The sequence below is a fragment of the Diabrotica virgifera genome, chromosome 4 (genome assembly GCF_917563875.1).
Source record: "Diabrotica virgifera virgifera chromosome 4, PGI_DIABVI_V3a".
Classification (NCBI taxonomy): Eukaryota; Metazoa; Arthropoda; class Insecta; order Coleoptera; family Chrysomelidae; genus Diabrotica; species Diabrotica virgifera.
This window is the reverse complement of record NC_065446.1, coordinates 256,534,031-256,554,715: the sequence shown is the minus strand read 5'-3', so window position 1 is coordinate 256,554,715 and position 20,685 is coordinate 256,534,031. Positions and strand designations below refer to the sequence as shown.

The 20,685-nt window shown below is 31.4% G+C and overlaps 1 protein-coding gene across 2 annotated transcripts in view; it reads left to right on the top strand.

Annotated features, from left to right (window-relative positions):
• The window catches only part of LOC126884125 (gustatory receptor for bitter taste 66a-like), a 75,508-nt gene that overhangs the window by 45,250 nt on the left and 9,573 nt on the right, over positions 1-20,685 (top strand). The window contains exon 2 of one of the 2 annotated variants that reach the window (XM_050649971.1): positions 9,131-10,385. The exons of the other annotated variant lie outside the window; for it this stretch is intronic. Within the exon in view, the coding sequence (XP_050505928.1) occupies positions 9,131-9,394 (264 nt within the window). The 3' untranslated portion in view covers positions 9,395-10,385. Of the gene's footprint in view, positions 1-9,130; positions 10,386-20,685 lie in introns of those variants that run through there. 2 annotated transcript variants of the gene reach the window in all.

Genomic DNA, 20,685 nt, shown 5'->3' with positions numbered 1-20,685 from the left:
CATTTGGTTCCTATTAGTTACATAATGATTGTGTTATGCTTTAAGATATACTATCATAATACTTCTACCCTTAAAACCATCCTGGTTGGAGCTATATACAATATGTCCCTGTAAATTGTATCCATATGGAAAACTTTTTTATTATTAATTTTACGAAAAAAAGTTATTATTCATAAAAAGCTCTGCATGGTCCAAAACCTAGACTAACCATCAAATATCAAATTTTTTGAATATTAATCGAGGTATGTCAAAAAGTTTGAGTTTCACTCAAGAGTAAAGTAGCTTTAATTTACAAATATGTAGAAGTACAAATACAAATAGTTTTTAAGTCATCTTCCAGTATACGAACCAGTTCTGTGGTATTATACATGCATTGAAAATGTTCCATAAGCGGACTATTCGAATATTTCGAAAAAAAATTGGTTTTCTAACATAGCTCCTTCATTTTTGGCGATAAAAAGTTTTTTCAAAAATGATTTTATAGAATTTTTGACGAGCTATTAGACTATGTAAATTAAATCCCGTTAGATTCCTTAGTTTTTAATTCGGGTGGGTTTAAAGGGCTCGAATAAGGGGGTGTTTGCTTGTAAATAGAGGATTTAAACAGCTATATCTCGCTAAGTTTTCACTGTAATGAAAATCTATGTACAATATCATTTTACTTATTAAAAAAGCTACAATTTAGTAGTCTATCATTTTTTTCGTGTCTCCAGTATTTTCGGAGATATTTTGAAGTAAAATGTGAAGAATACGAATTTGCAAAAAATCAATTTTTCTTTAAACTCCAATTTTTCTAAAATTACGCCTTTTAAATAAGTCAAACTTCTTGGATGTGTTAACAATACAAATATACAAGGAATTACAGAAAGGTGAAGACAAATTTTTAATTAGGAGGGTAATTAGGGGTTATTTTCACTGATTTTTCCGTAGAGAAAAGCAGGTACCGACCTTTTTTTGATCATAAGTCGCTCTATTTTCATGCTAGAAATTTTTTATTATTATTCTGTGAAAGGTTTAATTACATACTTGATTAAAGGTAATTTAAGTTTTCCTCGAAAGATGCAAAGTTTTCCCGTTATTTGGCTTTGAATATTTCAAATTATGTATTTGACGAGAAGAGCTAACCTTTAACATGCCGTATCTCGGTTTGTATTGGTCTTAAAGATATTATAGAAAAAGAATTTATTTTGTGTTACTGAAAGATAAAATTTTGTTATCTGCGATTTTTTTGACTAAATGCGTATTTTTCGAGGTATTCTCAAAATATCCTCTAAAAAAGTCAATTTTTTCGACGAAAAACTGTTACTTTCAAGCGCGAATAACTCGAAAAATATTAGTTTTACGAAAAAAATGTAAAAAATATTTTTTTTCTTATAATTACTTTGTACATCGATTTACATGGTTAAAATGTAATAAAAAATTCCCACCCCCGAGATGGGCTGGCAACCACCCCCAAGGTTTTAGCGTACAGCGGCATGATATAGAAAATGATTCTTGGACTATTCCCTACCTTCTGTGAAAATTTCAAGTAAATCCATGCTGGACGAAAAAATTGTGAGCCAAAATGCTTTATTTCCTCGACTACTAGGGTGACTATTTTTTAAATTTTTAACCAATTCTACATTGTAGGAAATTTAATTACGCAACTTTTATGTCAGTACAACTTTTCTCGGAAATGAACACTTTTAAAATTATAATCAAGAAACGATGAAAAAAATCGAATTGTTCCTTAATTTTTTGACATTTTGATTATTTAAACAATGTTCCAGATCTTTTTGAGAGGGAGGATAACTTAAATATTATTATTTGATTTATTTTCAAGCAATTTCTGCAAAAAAATTTGAGTCACCTCTCAACGTCCATCTCAAAACAGATGCGCCCTGGACTATATGAAATCATCTGATATTTCTTATTATTTCGTGCGGATTAAAAAAAACGAACACACGAAGTCAAGCAATATTTATTTTAAAGAAATGTAGTCACAAATACATAACAATTAAATAAAACAATAAAGTATTTTAACAACAAATTGAAACTAGTTGTCTTAAAGTCAATAGCATCAAAAATTTCAATGTAAAACTAATAATGTTAAATTGTTTTTATTATTTTTTTTTATTTTTTGGTAGTCAATGTTATCACCTCTAGTCCTTATGCAAGCTTCAGTTTGCGGGGGCACGCTCCTAATCAAGTTATCAACATTTTGTTGTGGTTGGTTGCTCCATTCTTCAAGAGCAGCTTGTACTAGCTGTGCGGTTTTTGTGGATTTCACCGGCGAGCTCTAATTTTTCTTTTAAGCATATCCCACAAATACTCAATAGGGTTAAGCTTGGGTGAGCAAGCAGGCCACTCCTTACAAGAGATACCTTCTGCTTCAATGATGTAACTAGTCACTCTAATGGTATGTGGAGGTCCATTATCATGCATGAAAATTAAATTTTCTCCTGTTTCACCTCTCCAGAGCCTAACTACAGGTTATCAATATACCTGTAAGCAATTAACGTTGAGTGGATGAAAATTATAGGAGTTTTTTTACGGATCACAATTCCTCTCCAGAACATTACACTTCCCCTTTTATATTTGTGAACAAATCTGTCAGTTTTCGTCCTTGCTTGTCTTCTTCGACCTCTAAGTTCACGATTTCGTGGGTCATCTGAATTTACACAAATCCTTACTTTTTCTGAAAATAGCACATTTTGTCAATTCCCAATGTTCCAGTTTTGGTGGTGAAGACACCAATTTAGACGATCAATCTTGTGCTGCGTAAATAACTCGGGAACCCATAACTGTCCCCTGCTGTATACTTCTTGGCACGAACTCTTCTTCTTATCGTTTCAACTGAAAGAGTTACACCTGTAGGTTCCAAAAGCTGCCTTTGGAGCTGCAGGTGAGAAATGGTTGGGTCTCTTCCAGCTGAATGGACAAATAAACGATCGTGGCGAGCGGTTATTACTTTTTGGCGACTTTCCCTTCTTTATTTTTGAGCTTTCCTATTTCATGTTTTGTCCAGGGCGCATCTGTTTTGAGACGGACGTTGAGAGGTGACTCAAAGTTTTTTTGCAGAAATTGCTTAAAAATAACTCAAATAATAATATTTGAGTTATCCTCCCACTCAAAATGGTCCGGAACATTGTTTAAATAATCAAAATGTCAAAATATGAAGGAAAAATTCGATGTTTTTATTGGTTTCTTGATTATAACTTTAAAACTGTTCATTTTTGAGAAAAGTTGTACTGACGAAAAAAGTTGCGTAATTAAATTTACAACAATATAGAATTGGCTAGAAATTTAAAAAATAGTCACCCTTGTTGCAAAAGAGCAATAATTGCGAAAAAAACACCATACAAAAATAAGTATTTGCATTTTAAATTTTTCAACCATTTATGCTACACTTAGGACCTTCATATTTTACCCAGAAAAACTTTATGATATAATAAAACAACACTGTAAATTTCATTAAGATAGGTTTAATAAATTTTGCAAAATAAATTTTACAATCCGCCTTTCTCAAAAAAAATTCATTTTTTAAAAATGTTGCAGGACTAAAAATAAAGCAGATAACAAGTTGAAAGTTTTTTTTTGCTTATAGAAGTGTACTGTCCCTTTCATTTGCAATTTGTAAAATTAAAATCGATTAATTACCACGGCGTCAGGAAATTTTTTAAATAAACATCGATTTTTGGTGTTACGCGCAGGACAGCGGTGTTCGATTCACACAAGTTGATTTCCACCAAAATTTATTCCAATCTTTATCTAAAATATTATTTTCTTATTCTATATTTTGTTGTATTTTAATATTTTAATTCCACAAAAATCAAACTAATTTTATTATTGTTTGTGAAATATTGTTTAAACAATTGCATATGTTTAAAAATAATAAACTTTTATTCTCTAAGTTTAAATATATGAACAAAGAAAATTTTTGCTAAAAAAGTGTTATTTCAAAGGATAGAGTATGTGTTTTTATTTTGCAATAAACAAATTTATTTATTTATATCGAAATGTAATAAAAATTAAAATGTATCAATTATTATCAAAGGTCATTGGAATGCCCAATCAGAGCAAACTATCCGCTGTCCTGCGCGTAGCACCAATAATTAATGTTTATTTAAAAAAATTCCTGACGCCGTGGTAGTTAATCGATTTTAGTTTTGCAAATTGCAAATGAAAGGTACAGTACACTTCCATAAGCAAAAAGAAATTCAACTTGCTATCTGCTTTATTTTCAGTCCTGTAACATTTTTAAAAAATGAATTTTTTTTGCGAAAGTTGGATTTCAAAATTTATTTTGCAAAATCTGTTAAACGGATATTAATGAAATTTACACTATTGTTTTAATGTATCATAAAGTTTTTTTTTGGGTGAAATATGAAGATCCTAAGTGTAGCGTAAATGGTTGAAAAACGTAAAATGCGAATACTTGTTTTTGTATGGTTTTTTCGCAATTATTGCTATTTTGCAACAATGGTGACTATTTTTTAAATTTTTATGTTAGTACAACTTTTCTCGCAAATAAATACTTTTAAAGTTGTAATCAAAAAACGAAGAAAAAAATCGAATTTTTCCTTCATTTTTTGACAATTTGATTATTTAAACAATGTTCCGGACCTTTTTGAGAGGGAGGATAACTCAAATATTATTATTTGAGTTATTTTCAAGCAATTTCTGCAAAAAAATTTGAGTCATCTCTCAACGTCCAAATGTACTAATATTTTTACAGATGCGCCCTGGTCTAGTTACCTAGCATACGTTTTAGAAAGAACGCCCTAGCTCTGCAGCTATATCCCTCTGAGAACATTACTTGCTCCACAAGACCAATAGTTTTTCCATGTTGTAGGTTTTGTAACCCCACATGAGACATATTTTCGTTTTTGGACGCAAAAGTTAGTTTATTTATTTTCGTTCAATTTGCAACTCGAGCAAATAACCTATACCGTACCGAGCTGTACTATCTGATTGTCTTATCGATTTGTTTATTTTCAATAAAATCCTTTATTCTTCGCAATAATAACAAGTTTTTTTAAAAGAAATAAATATTGTTTTTAAATACATGGTGATTCCATATAAGTTTATGTGTGTGTACACACTTATAGACCATTTTTGTTGCTTCTGGCCAAGATTTACCCTTTTTTTGTAGCATAGCTGCTATACCGCTGTTCTGCTCTTTTATTGGTCTGCCCCTTCTATTAGTTTAGCTTTTCATACTTTTTCTACTTGCCTGTTACTGTACATTCGTGTTACATGAGCAAGCCATCCTAACTGTATCTCCTTTGTTGTGTCACCGGACGGTATAATCTTAATAATGTTCCTTATTCCTTAATTTCCGACTTTGTATGTCCTTCTTGTCACTATCGTTCTTCTAAGGTATTTCATATCTGCTGCTTATATTGCTCCAGTGTCTTATTCTGTTATTTTTGGTCAGATCACAGGATCTTCTCCAGTAATCCATTTTGGTAACCGAAGAACACTCCTTTAGTTTTAGTTTTATTTATGATCTAAATTTCTGCCCCATATGTCACGATACTTTGTACTATTGTTGGATATATCTTCTTTTTTTTGTTTTTTTTTATGCTTTTATTCCAATTTACACTATAGGGTTAACTTATACAAGATCTAGTTTGTCTGTTGTTTATTAAACCCAAATATTTATAATTCTTTATTTTCCGTTTTTCTAAGTATTCCGTTTTCGTCAGATTTATTTTCAGGCGCAGCTTTCTGTATTTATCTTTTAGTGTTCTTACCATTTAAGTGATATTTTCTTCATGTACCATGTCCTTTCAGAACGTTGGTTACCATCATAACTATCCTAATTTTATTCACTACCACAATCTCGCAAGTTCTTCAGCCATGAGGTTCTTCATCGTCCTGGACCGCGTTTGCCTGCTATTTTTCCTTGCATAATATTTTGTAGCAACCTATATTTAGGACCTCCCATTACATGTCCGAAGTACTCCAGCTTTCTCTGCTTGATGCTTTTTATGATCTCAGTAGTCTTGCTGAGACGTTCTAGTATTGTGGAGTTTCTAATCTTCTCCACCTAGGAAACTTTTAAAATTCTTCTATAGCCCCACATTTCGAAAGCTTTAAGGCGATTTAGATCGATTTTATTCACAGTCCAGGACTAGACACCATAAAGTAAGACCGAGAACACGTAGCAGCGAAGTAGGCGGATCCTCAATGCCAATTTTAGGTCTCTGTTACATAACACCTTGGACATCCTTCTTAAAGCGGCTCTAGCCTGCTCTATACTAGATCTAATTTCGCCATGACTTTCTGCGTTACAATTTAGTTGCTGTCCAAGGTAAACGATTTTATCAACTTGCTCAAGTTTGGTATTATTTACATATATAGACGGTTTTATATGCTGCTGTTTACTTATTACGAGTATTTTGGTTTTCCATATGTTCAGATCCAGACCTGCCTCCCTACAACTCTCAACGACACTATCAAGTACTGTTTGCAGATCTTCTTGACTAGAAGCTAGGAGTACTGTATCGTCCGCATATCGCAAATTATTGATGACTTCACCTTTCACAAGTATTCCTTCTTGTTTTCAGAAAGAGCTTTTCTGAAAATTCTTTCGGAGTAAACGTTGAAAAGCAGTGGTGACAAGAGGCATCCCTGCCGTACTCCTGTTTTAATATTAAGAGCCTGTGATTCCACACCATCTACTAAAACTGATGTTGTTTGATTCCAATATAAATTTGCAATTATTCGAACATCTCTGCCGTCCAAGCCTATGTCTTTTATAGCTTCGATCAATATAGGGTGCTTAACACGATCAAATGCCTTTTGGAAGTCAATAAAACAACAGTATATGCTTACAGATATATCTCGACATCTTTGAGCAAGTACGTTCATTCCAAACAATGCCTCTCTCGTTCCAAACCCGTTACGGAAACCAAACTGTGTCATCCAAGTATTCCTCGCATTTATTGTTAGTCCAGGGCGGATCTGTTTTGAGATGGACGTTGAGAGGTGACTCAAATTTTTTTGCAGAAATTGCTTGAAAATAAATCAAATAATAATATTTGAGTTATCCTCCCTCTCAAAAAGGTCCGGAACATTGTTTAAATAATCAAAATGTCAAAAATTGAAGGAAAAATTAGATTTTTTTCTTCGTTTTTTGATTATAACTTTAAAAGTATTCATTTCCGAGAAAAGTTGTACTGACATAAAAGTTGCGCATTTAAATTTCCTACAATATAAAATTGGCTAAAATTTTAAAAAATAGTCACCCTAGTTGCAAAATAGCAATAATTGCGAAAAAACCATACAAAAACAAGTATTCGCATTTTACGTTTTTCAACCATTCATGCTACACTTAGGACCTTCATATTTCACCCAGAAAAACTTTATGATACAGTAAAATCATACTGTAAATTTCTTTAAGATCGGTTTAATAGATTTTGCAAAATATATTTTGCAATCCAGCTTTCGCAAAAAAATTCATTTTTTCAAAATGTTACAAGACTGAAAATAAAGCAGATAGCAAGTTAATTTTTTTTTTGCTTATAGAAGTGTACTATACCTTTCATTTGCAATTTTCAAAATTAAAATCGATTAATTACCACGGCGTCAGAAAATTTTTGAAATAAACAATAATTTTTGGTGCTACGCGCAGGACAGCGGTGTTCGATTCACACAAGTTGATTTCCACCAAAATTTCTTCCAATCTCTATCTAATATATTATTTTCTTACTCTATATTTTGTTGTATTTTAATATTTTAATTCCACAAAAATCAAACTAAGTTTATTATTGTTTGTGAAATATTGTTTAAACAATTGCATATGTTTAAAAATAATAAACTTTTATTATTTAAGTTAAAATATATGAACAAAGAAAGTTTTTGCTAATAAAAGTGTAATTTCAAAGGATAGAGTATGTGTTTTTATTTTGCAATAAACACATTTATTTATTTATATCGAAATATAATCAAAATTAAAATGTATCAATCATTATCAAAGGTCATTGGAATGCCCAATCAGAGCAAACTCTCCGCTATCCTGCGCGTAGCACCAATAATTAATGTTTATTTAAAAAAATTCCTGACGCCGTGGTGTTAATCAATTTTAATTTTGCAAAATTGCGAATGAAAGGTACAGTACACTTCTATACGCAAAAAAAATTTCAACTTGCTATCTGCTTTATTTTCAGTCCTGTAACATTTTGAAAAAATGAATATTTTTTACGAAAGCTGGATTGCAAAATTTATTTTGCAAAATCTATTGAACTGATCTTAATGAAATTTACAGTATTGTTTTACTGTATCATAAAGTTTTTCAGGGTGAAATATGAAGGTCCTAAGTGTAGCATAAATGGTTGAAAAACGTAAAATACGAATACTTGTTTTTGTATGTTTTTTTCACAATTATTGCTATTTGGCAACAAGGGTGACTATTTTTTAAATTTTTAACTAATTCTATATTGTAGGAAATTTAATTATGCAACTTTTATGTCAGTACAACTTTTCTCGGAAATGAATATTTTTAAAGTTATAATCAAAAAACCAAGAAAAAAATCGAATTTTTCCTTAATTTTTTGACATTTTGATTATTTAAACAATGTTCCGGACCTTTTTGAGAGGGAGGATAACTCAAATATTAGTATTTGATTTATTTTCAAGCAATTTCTGCAAAAAAATTTGAGTCACCTCTCAACGTCCAAATGTACTAATATTTTTACAGATGCGCCCTGGTCTATGTAGATACGATCATAAATTACCACAGTGTTACCATAGAAACACAATGTGTAGAGGTAATCTTCCCTTATCGGTATACCCATATTCCTACATTTTAACCTCCAAGATGTTAGTGCGTGATCTAAAAATATTTTAAATAAAATTGATGACGTTGGGCACCCCTGTTAAAGTCCTGTTGTTGTTTTGAATTTGACAACTCTCTTATTTCTAATTTTGATATACTTTATTTCCCATGTATATGTTCTTTATTGCTTGTGTTAGGTTAGCTGATATTCCTATTTTTGTCATTAATCATTAAAGTGAAGTTCTTTCCTTGGCATGGTGTCGTATGCCTTCCTAAGGTCTACAAACAGCATGTAAATATTTCTGTTCTTAGTTATTTTCTTCTCTATTGTCTAAATATTTGCATTAATTTTATTTTCTCTTTTAGATCCATACATTAATAATAGTAAACTCTATAGAACAAGTAAAAAGTGCCGCCAAAGAACTGGAAATAACTTGCAAATACTTGTATTCAACAAAACCAGACCAAAATACTTTTACCCTGACAAACATTGTTCAACAACTACGTCCAAAATTTAATGCAGCTGGTTTATTTGAGATCAAAAAAAGCGTGATGATGACTTTCTGGTCCAATGTTGTTACATACATCATCGTACTTTTACAATTAAAGCTAACAAATCAGACTGCTTAATATAACAAGGATATGGATTATAAGTCTACGTGTAAATTGGGCTTAAATTATACTTTGTTTTTAAACCAGGAGGAGTAAACTTGAAAGTCAAAATTCCATAAATGAGGGGTGTAAAATCAAAGTCGGCAATCTCCCATTTCCATAATTTTGGGAAACCGCGAAAAACTGTAGAAACTAGCAAAATTAAATTAACGCAATAAAACTGATAAGAATCATGTAAAATTTGGTTTGTGATCGGATGTCCAGAGGGAGGAGCTTAAGAAATTATTTATTTTCCTTTTTTTAAATATTTTTGTTTGGAGATTGCCGCTTTTGTTTGCAACGCTAGTAGATTGACTGATATGAAAATGATCTATAAGGATATTACCAGTTTTGAAACTAATTAAACATCATTGTGCCGGTTACTTACTGAAGAAAGATATATTTTGATATTCAACAATAATGTAAAAGCAATTTAAATGCATATCACGTAAACCAAAATATCCGGAAGTTCGGGTATATATTCACAGGTTTCGACAGAGTTCACGACATTCACAGTTGATCACGTGCGAGTGCAACGTGGTTCTTATTGGCCCGCAGCGGAGATTGCCGTCTTTGGTACGCACTCAACTGTGGATATTGTCGCTTTTGATCCTAACATAAATTTTTCACTGTGATTTGTATACAGTTAAGACCGCTTTTGGTTTTTACAAATAGTTTTATCTAACAGATAATAAAAAAACGCAACAAATGGCGTCCCTAACTCAAAACATGAAAAAGTGGAGATTGCCGCCTTTGATTTTATACCCCTCAAATGTCAATTGGTATCAAAATTTCACAACAGTAAAACTGCGTAAACTTGCCTGAGGTTTAACCAATTGCAAACAAGCATTACGCCGCCGTAAATTTGAATTACTCCTCCTAGTTGAAAAATAGAGCATAGTCATTAATGCCCTGACGTTTAAAGTGTAAAATGGCATCAGAGACAGTTATTTCTACATCAATATTGTGTAACCAGTAAATAATGATTTAAATATTTAAACTTATGTATATTTTGTCTCAATTATAAACCCTTTAAAAAAATTTTTTATTAACATCCAAGATTTTTTACAATCTGTTTTACAATGAAAACAATAAGTAAAATTGTCTGTCTTTACAATGACAGAGAGATGTAAGGTCCAGTGACCAAAGCATCACGACACATACATTAGCTTGTTTACCGGTGAGATGCGCACATACACCGAGAGAAAAAAATTTTTGACATAAAGAAACTATATTAATATTTAAGAAAGATCGACTTGGCATATTGCTTAAGAAATATATCTTTGTATGTAAGATATAATTTTCTAAAATATTTCAAATAAATTTTAATATACCCAAAGAAATATATCTTAAACATGATTGAACTATCACTTTCTTGCAAACTGCAAACCATTTGTCAGAAAGAAATTATACTTGTCATAAGAATATATTTTCTTGGGATTACAAAACTTCTTATCTCTGAGCAATAATATTTCTTAGTAAGGAATATTGTTATCTTACCATTATTAATTAATTTATTTAATGTTAAGAAATATATTTCGCAGATATAATTGTATATTTAGAATTACGTTACATTTCTTAAAAATAAAGTGATATTACATACGGCGAAATAAATCATTATGTTAAGGTAAAATTATTCTTTATTAGATAATAAAAACAGTATATAAAACGTTAGGTATTAATACATACAAATAATTTATCCACTCTTAAGCCACTGCCTTCTATACAATAATAAAAGGATGGTGATGCAAATCCAACTTCCTTAATTTTTCATTCTTTTGGTTAATAGCACTTTGTATATCAGTAATTACCTAAAAAAACCGTTATGTAGAAAGAGTAAACTTATTTTAATAAAAAAAATTTATAAGGATATAAATACATACTTATTTTGACAAAAGGAAATACAAAAAAAATACACGGACCCACATAAAAATTATTAATTTTTGGTATAAGAACGGTAGGTATCATTAAAACAGTCTACAATCCAAAAATATTTCTTGGCATTTCAACAAATAATAATCGATCATATTTAGTTCAAACATGGCTTTATTTATCCTACCATCTTTGTTAATTTTTTTCTTTTTGTATATTTATGAAATACTAATTCACATAATGTATATGAAAGTCACACAATAGACATTGTTTAGCTAAAACAAGAAGAAAAATACAACCAATGTAAAACATTGAAGCAGACATATATTGTAGTTTTATTTATTTATATAATCCAAAAGATACAGCAAACCTAATCATTAAGAAATTTTATTACGGGAAAGTATTATTAGGTTACATCTTAAGTCATTTAATACATATTAACTAATTTACGGTTTTCGGCAATAAAAGTTCTTAACCGTTAAGATGTTTCTTTTAGACTAACTAATATTTCTTTATGACAAATAAAGCACACGCCATGTTTGATATAACGTTGAATTGTAGAATTGTATATAGAAGACGATACATTCAAGAAACATATTATAGTTTATACATATGTAAGTATACACATCTTTATGAAAGAACTTACCTGTATACAGTTCTACCATATATGGAAGCCCCTAGTTGGTTAATAGCTCCTTTCAATATTGTTCTGAAGCTTTATATTATATTATTCTCTCCGAGGTGGAAGTCGAGACGTCAATGAAATCATTTTTTAAGTTAAATTGTGGCTTATTTCCCAGTTAGAATAAGATCCTTTATTTCAGAGTTGTCCATCATTATAGATATCTAACATGCATATAAAGATACAACGTTTATATACCTATGTACGTACCTTCAAACTATCCCTTAGATTTTAAAGAAAACCAACAAATATCAAATTCAAAATCCATGTATGAAAATGAACTAATGCCATGCACGCCATCTTATCTTGCCAAACACTGAGATTAAATCACAAATACTGAATAATGGTTACTGCGCAATTCTTTTGTGGAAGAAAATCTCTTTGCAAGTAGCATTAATGATAAAGTTCTTATTTAATAACCACAGTTACTACAGAGGGTATTTCTAAAGAATTGTTTCTTGTGGTCTAAAATATTTATTTGATTGCAAGAAAATTTCTTGTTCACAAATATAAATATGGATTAACTTAACATATATTTCTTATACTGCAAAATATGTGTAGTTTTCAATTTAAGAAACAGAAACTTTAGGATAAGAAAATAAAAATGTAACCTTTAATGCATTTCTTAGTATTGAAGAAATTATCTGTAAGAAATTATTGAGTTGGGTTTAAAAAACTCGTTTCTTTATATGTGAAGAGGTATGTTTAAGTTAATATGATATGGTAATTTTTAAGAAAGATAGCTCAAAGAAATCAGCGTTTTAGGAGAAAAGAAACTGTTCTCTCGGTGTACACTGATACGCGAGCACGAAAACTAAAACTAAAACTGGCACAGAACACAATGGCTGGACATTGTTGAAGGCGTAGCTTCCTCTGCTGTAAGCTCTGTCAGGATCGGTTAGGTAGGTCCAAGGGATCATATCGTTTCAATCTCTTCGCTTGTTGGTTGTTGAGAAGATTGTGTGCCAGGGTGTTAGGATGTACCCGCAACTTATTTTAATATTGTTCAGAAGATTTTTTGCACTTTTCGGAGACTGATAGTACCTGAAGATCTCTATGTATTGGGTCATTCTGGATGTACCAAGGGGCATTAGCGATTGTTCTTAGAGTTTTGGATTGAAATCTTTGTATTTTCATAATATTAGATTTGCTAGCTGATCCCCAGAGCTGGGAACCATATGTCCAAATGGGTTTTATTATTGTTTTGTATATAAGCAGCTTGTTATCGATCGATAGGTGAGAGTTTTTCCCCAACATCCAGTAAAGTTTTCTGTATAAAATCCCCAGCTGAAGTCTTTTCGTCCATATATGTTTGGTCCAAGTTAGTCGTTTGTCAAGGTGAATACCTAGATATTTTACGTCATCCTTTTGAGGTAAAGGATGTCCATTGTCCATCGAGGTTAACTTGTGGACATGTACCTCATCTTAGAGTGAATGTAATGTGTGTGGATTTTGAGGGGTTTACTCTAATTCTCCAGAGTTTAAGCCATTCATTTGTTTTGTTTAGATGTAGTTGCAGTCTCTCTGATGCTATTATTGGATTACCATGAGAGGCCAGGAAAGCAGTATCATCTGCGAATGTTGCAAGTGTTAGGCCGTTGCTTGTTGGCAAGTCATCCGTATATAGTAAGTATAGGATAGGTCCGAGCACACTACCCTTAGGTAAACCAGATAGGATGGGGTAGAGTTTTGCATAGGCTCCACTATATTTTACCAGATATCTCCTTTCTGTAAGCTATGATTGAAGCAGTTTGAAGTAAGTGTAAGGTAGGTTTTTCTTTAATTTGTACAGAAGTCCTGTGTGCCACCCCTTCTCAAAAGCTTGAGAGGCGTCTAAAAAGTCTGCAGTGCAGTATTGCTTGTTTTCGAGAATAGTTCTTATTGTTGTGTATAGTCTGTGAACTTGTTATACATATTGTACTATGTTGATTACGAAATCCGAATTGATGGTCAGGTATGAGACTCTTCTCTTCTAATATTGGTTTGATTTTTCTTAACAAAGGTTTTTCAAACACCTTAGAGATGACTGGGAGTAGACTTATCGGTTGGTATAAGTTGACATCTTTTGGATCTTTTCCAGGTTTTTGAATGAGTAGAATCTGTGCCACTTTCCATTGCAACGGGAAGTAGTGCAGACTTAACATAGCATTAAAGAACATAGTGATTATTCTGTAAAAATCAACGGTTTAAAAAATGAAAACAAAAAAGGAAATACCTAATCTGTCAATCCTTATTATATATGAATCCTTTTTTATAGTTGTTTCCTATATTCAAGATCTTAACATCTGATAAATTAAATGTGTGGCCTGTTGCGATAGAATAGTGTGCTACTGCATAAGAATTTTTCTGTATTTTGCTGCAATACATTTTGTGCTGCGTTATTCTTTGTGTACACGATTGCGATGCTAGCCCTATATGCCCTATAATTCGAGAAACTGTAAGAGGATATGCTGTTGTATTTTTATTTTAGGAATTCGACTCAACAGCTTAATTATATTGAACTTAAGCAATTTGCGGAGAGTAAGTTTTTGTAAATAACGGGATCTATTTATTGGTCGGGTATCACATTGTCCCTCTGAAAATATAAGTCTGAGTTGTAGATTCGTTGCTTCAGTATTTAATATGTGACGAGCAATGTGATATCCGACGAAAACAGCCTGTTATTTACAAAATATTACTCTACGTAATTAAATGGCTTGACTAACAATATAAGTAAACTATTGATTGGGATTCTTAAAATCAGAATAGACAGCGCTTTAAAACAAAGCTTAAATACCAGATACTGCTTCTAAGTCGGATGGTACATAGTTTAAACATCGCAGTGGTTAAAACAAAGGATAACACAACACAGACAGAGAAAACTCGATATTTTAACACGATTTGTCTTTCATTAAAAAAATTACTATTCTTTGTGCATAACTCTTCTTTTTCTTTCCAAGCTCTCCGTAAATAAAAACTTTAAGGTGATACAGTAGCAATCAACAGGTAGCCAAAACGCGTTCCAAGATTGCGGCTGTAATTTTGAATATTTTTTCGAGATATTTGGCACACGTATTCGTAATATAATAAAAAATGGCGGTACAGAGCATAATTTGAAAAATATATTAATATGTGGAAATTAATCTGTAATTAAATTTATTATTAAAAAGCGAGCGTGTACCGCCATTAAGAAGAACAAAAAAAAATACACTTTCTTCAAATAGATTTTTTTATCCGATGCCTAGGTTTTGTGTCATTTTGGAACTACTAATGAAATAAAAAATTTTAGTAGTTCCAAAATGACACAAAATCTAGGCATCGGATAAAAAAATTTATTTGAAGAAAGTGTATTTTATGTCCTTCTTAATGGCGGTACAGGCTCGTTTTTTTAATGTTGTATTTAATTACAGAGTAATTTCCACATATTATATTTTTCAAATTGAGCTCTGTACCGCCATTCTTTATTATATTACAAATATGTGTGCCAAATATCTCGAAAAAATATTCAAAATTACAGCCGCAATCTTGGAACGCGTTTTCGCTACCTGTTGATCGCTACTGTTTCCTCTTAAATAGGGCAGTCAATGAGGGTATTTGGCTCCGAATTCCATCCTACTACATCGATTTACTTGATATTTTCACAGTAAGTAGGGAATAGCTCAAAAAACAAAGTCTACCCTATGCCGATGTACGCTTTTATCTTGGGGTGATTCCCACCCCTTCTCGGGGGTGAAAAATGTTTTGGTTAAAATAGCCACGGAAAAGGCTAGAAAACCTAATATTAAGGAAAAACTTATCTATGATTATTTTTTGAAAACACAATTACTTTTTGAGTTATTCGTGGTTGAAAATTGGCCATTTTCATTAAAAAATGACACCTTTTCGGACGGATTTGTGCGAATACCTTAAAAACTATGCATCTAACAAAAAAACTATATACAATCTTTCTGTAGGTTATAAAAAAACAAAGAGATTCGTTCCTTCATAAATCTTCTAGTTAAAATAGAAAGAGGGATATGGTAGTTAAGAAGAGTTTGATTTTTTGCCGCATTCTCAAATCGGTGTATTCAACTTGAAATAACAGAGAAATTGTCGATTTTAGGTGTATAATGATACTAATAACTTTTGTAGTGCTTGAAAAGACCTTTAAAATGAGCAATACTAACTGTCGATTACATGCAAACTAAGCGAGAAATTCTGCAAAAAATTTAATGACTAATGTATTTTAAGAAGAAATAAAAAGTATATTAACCCCTCGTCCATCAGAATTTAAATACATCGTTTTTCTTCTACAATACTTTTTATTATAGTGTTATTTCTATCGTCGCCTCAAAGCAACAGTAGGATATGTACATATCCTACTGTTGCACGAGTGCACCGTACATGCGTATATACCATACACATCGCATCGGTCCCATATGACTTAACTGGTTGATCGGTGCACTAGTGCAACAGTAGGATATGTACATATCCTACTGTTGCTTTGAGGCGACGCTATGTTCAAAAAGTTGGGATGGATTAAAATGAACGGTTTTTGAAAAAAAAATAAGATCAAATTATAGAGCGCATTTTTAAATTTCCTTAAAAATCTTCTTTTCCTCCATGTAACCCGAAAAAGATAAGAGATACGACAAAAAGATACCACACATAAATGTAGGGCTTTTTCAGATAAAAATTTCCTTTTTATTTTTCAGTACTGTATCTGTACTGTACCATTTTCAAGTTACATGGAGGAAAAGGAAGATTTTTAAGAAAATTTAAAAATGCGCTCTATAATTTGATCTTTTTTTTTTCAAAAATCATTCATTTTAAACCCGTCCAACTTTTTGAACATAGAAATAACACTATAATTAAAGGTATTGTAAAAGGAAAACCATGCATTTACATTTTGGTGAATGGGGGTTAAAATTACTTCTCATTTTTTCTTAAAATACATTAGTTATCAACTTTGTTTGCAGCATATCTCGCTTATTTTTAATGTAATGGACCTTTAATATATCTCATTTTAAAGGTATTTTCAAGGACTACAAAAAGTATTAGTAACATTATATACCTAAAATCGACCGTTTCTCTGTTATTTCAAGTTGAATACACCAATTTGAGAATTTACCAAAAAACAAACTATATTCACCTACCATACCTCTTTTTGTAATATAACTAGAAGGTTTGTGAAGGCAAGTGTCTCTTTGTTTTTTTTTATAACCTACAAAACTGTTTAATATAGTTTTTTTTAGTTAGATGCACTGTTTTAAAGGTATTCCCAAAAAACCGATCGAAAAGGTATTATGTTTCAATGAAAATGGCCAATTTTCAAGCACGAATATCTCAAAAAGTATTGAGTTTTAAAAAAAATTATAGAACAGTGTTTGCTTAGAATTTGGTTCTCTAGCGAATTACATGGTAATTTTAAACAAAAAATTGTCCACCCCTAAGAAGGGGTGGGAACCACCCCCAAGATAAAAGCACACATCGGCATAGGGTAGACTTTGAATTAGGAGATAAGTAGAGGCTAGACCCAAAATTTCATTAAAATCCATGTAGTAGGATAGAATTCGCAGGTAATATTATATTCTTGCTCCCATTGACTGGCGTAAAATCAACCTTGTCATTGAACAGTCCAACAAGTTAAACTAAATCAAAAATATTTTTAACGGTCACCCTATATACTTTGCACATTAAATCCCAAATTACCTTCATATACCTACCTATTTTGAAACGTATTATTTTTATTTATTAAGTAATTGGTTCTGCTACTTACTTGTGGGAAGTTCCATTATTTTATTATTTACAATCAATAAAACAAGCGTGCCTAATAATGCTAACTTTATTAACAAACTCAGTGAATATCTATATGGTTGGGTTTGACCTACTTTAGATATGTTGCTTAAATTACTTCTACAATGAACTAAAACGTCTTCAAAATGCGAAGTCAATACAGATTTCTGACCGACACAGTGTAAAAACATTCTATACTATATAATATATACAACATATTATAGTATATACTACAGGGTGTAACAAAAATACAGGTCATAAATTTAATCACATATTCTGAGACCAAAAATAGTTCGATTGAACCTAACTTACCTTAGTACAAATGTGCACATAAAAAAAGTTATAGCCCCTTGAAGTTACAAAATGAAAATCGATTTTTTCCAATATATCGAAAAATATTAGAGATTTTTTATTAAAAATGGACATGTGGCATTCTTATGGCAGTAGCATCTTAAGAAAAAATTATAGTGAATTTTGGACACCCCATAAAAATTTTATGGGGGTTTTGTTCGCTTAAAACCCCCCCAAACTTTTGTGTACGTTCCAATTAAATTATTATTGTAGTACCATTAGTTAAACACAATGTTTTTAAAACTTTCTTGGCTCTTAGTACTTTTTCGAAAAGTCAGTTTTTATCGAGATATTTTGAATATTTTTCAAATACACCACATATTTGTATATGGTTAAGTACGATTAATGGAGACTTGGTAGTAATAATATGAAAAGTTATGTATGATTTACATTTTTAGGTATATTTTGAACCATATTGAAAAAGAAGCCACATCTCGATAAAAGGTGCCTTCTCGAAAAATATAAAGACGCAAAAAATTTTAAAAACACTGTGTTTAACTAATGGTACCGCAGTAATATTTTATTTGGAACGTAACCCCATAAAATTTTTATGTAAACATATTAAAAATAGGCCTCAACTCGATAAAAACTGCCTTATCGAAAAAATACTAAGAGGCAAAAAAGTTTTAAGGATATTGAATTTAACTAATGGTACCACAATAATAATTTAACTGAGACGTACACAAAAGTTTGGGGGGTTTAAGGGAACAAAACCCCCATAAAATTTTTATGGGGTGCACAAATTTCACTATAATTTTTCTTTAAGATGCTCCTGAAATAAGAATGTCACATGTCCATTTTCATTAAAAAATCTCTAATAGTTTTCGATATATTCGAAAAAATCGATTTTCATTTTGTAATTTCAAAGGGCTGTAACTTTTTTTATGTGCATGTTTGTTTTACAGGCGCATTTTGAGAATTTCGTGGGTGGATCGTGTGACAAATGTTGAGGTTCTACGTAGAATAGTCAAAGAATGCGAGATTATTAACACAATCAAAAAGCGCAAACTAGAATATCTTGGCCATGTTATGCGGAATGAACAGAGATATGGCCTGTTGCAACTCATTCTTCAAGGCAAGGTATTTGAAAAGAGAGGACCTGGGAGAAAAAGAATATCTTGGCTTCAAAACCTGAGAAAGTGGTTTAATACATCGACAACCGGACTATTCAGAATAGCAGCAAGTAAAGTTAGGATAGCCATGCTGATCGCCAATATCTGGAACGGATAGACACCTTAAGAAGAAGAAAATGTTTGTAATAAGGTAAGTTAGGTTCATTCGAACTATTTTTGGTCCCAGAATATGCGATTTAATTTATGACCTGTATTTTTGTTACACCCTGTACATATATGTACAATGTAGAGGTAGCAACACAATCAAATTCACATTTTACATTTTCTACAACCCCTTGGACTACCCTTGTCCGGATTTGGCCTTAATAAAGTATGGTAACCCTAACTATAGGTAGAAAGATTAAGGCAATCGTAATACAGATAATAAGAGTTTTGTTAAAAGAATATCTATCCTTAATGTGTTAAACAATTTCTAAAGTAGATATTTTTTATGTTTGCTACACAACCTTAAATGCCACTCTCCTTCAGTTAAAACAACATTATTTTATTGATTTTAATTTAACAAATTGGTGGAAGGCAGTATTTTCAACACCACTATCTTTAATTTGATTCTTCGATTAGTTCTATTATTGTACAATTCACTACAAGCGCTTGACGGCATCAATTAGTGCAAGTAGCATAATATTATAAAACATGTTTCAAACCAAGACTGCACTAAAAACTGTTGTCGACACAGAGCTTATGAATCTCTTCTATAAAATTGGAAAGCTTTTGGGCCTATTTGCTTCAGGTTTTGAAAACGACTTCAGGTTTAAATTACACATATTCTTCTATGGAGTATTTAGCATATTTGTGGTATTTCTACAATTTTTTATTAGCGCAGTATTTTATGAAATCTGGGACTACTCTGAAATTAACGTTAATTCTGTTGTATTTGTACTGAATGCTGTTATTATGTGTTATATTCAGATTACATATGTTTTTAGTTTGTTCAAAAGACAAACTTGGAAGTCGATTTTTTACAAATTGTCTCTACTCGAAAAAAGCTTAGGAACTTCTACTATTACTTATAGAAAAATGGTACTTACATTAACTTATATAGCAATTATGGCTCTGTTTTTGCTAGCATATGAGTGTTTTGTAAACATAACATCCAACAATATCATTTTTAATATAATCAGTATAGTAGAAGCAACAATCTCTTCCATAAATATGTTCGTCATAGTTCTTTTATTCCAGCAAATGTCAACTGTAGTTGAAAGAAGGATTAAAATGATTCAAGAACTAGTAGAGGTTTCTGTTAATACAGGGATACTTACAGTAAACTTAGCAAATATTAAGTCATGCTACTCCATAATGTCTGCTTTGGTCAACGACATGACGAATCTCTTTGGACAGTACCTAATGACAGTGGTGGTTAGCTTCTTCTACTTTAGTTTGGTGTATGTTCAGGTTGTGACACAGGTAATCCTGTACGGAAAAGCATACATTGTTAACGCTCTTTGGTTTTATGCACCACAGTTGGTAATACTACTTGT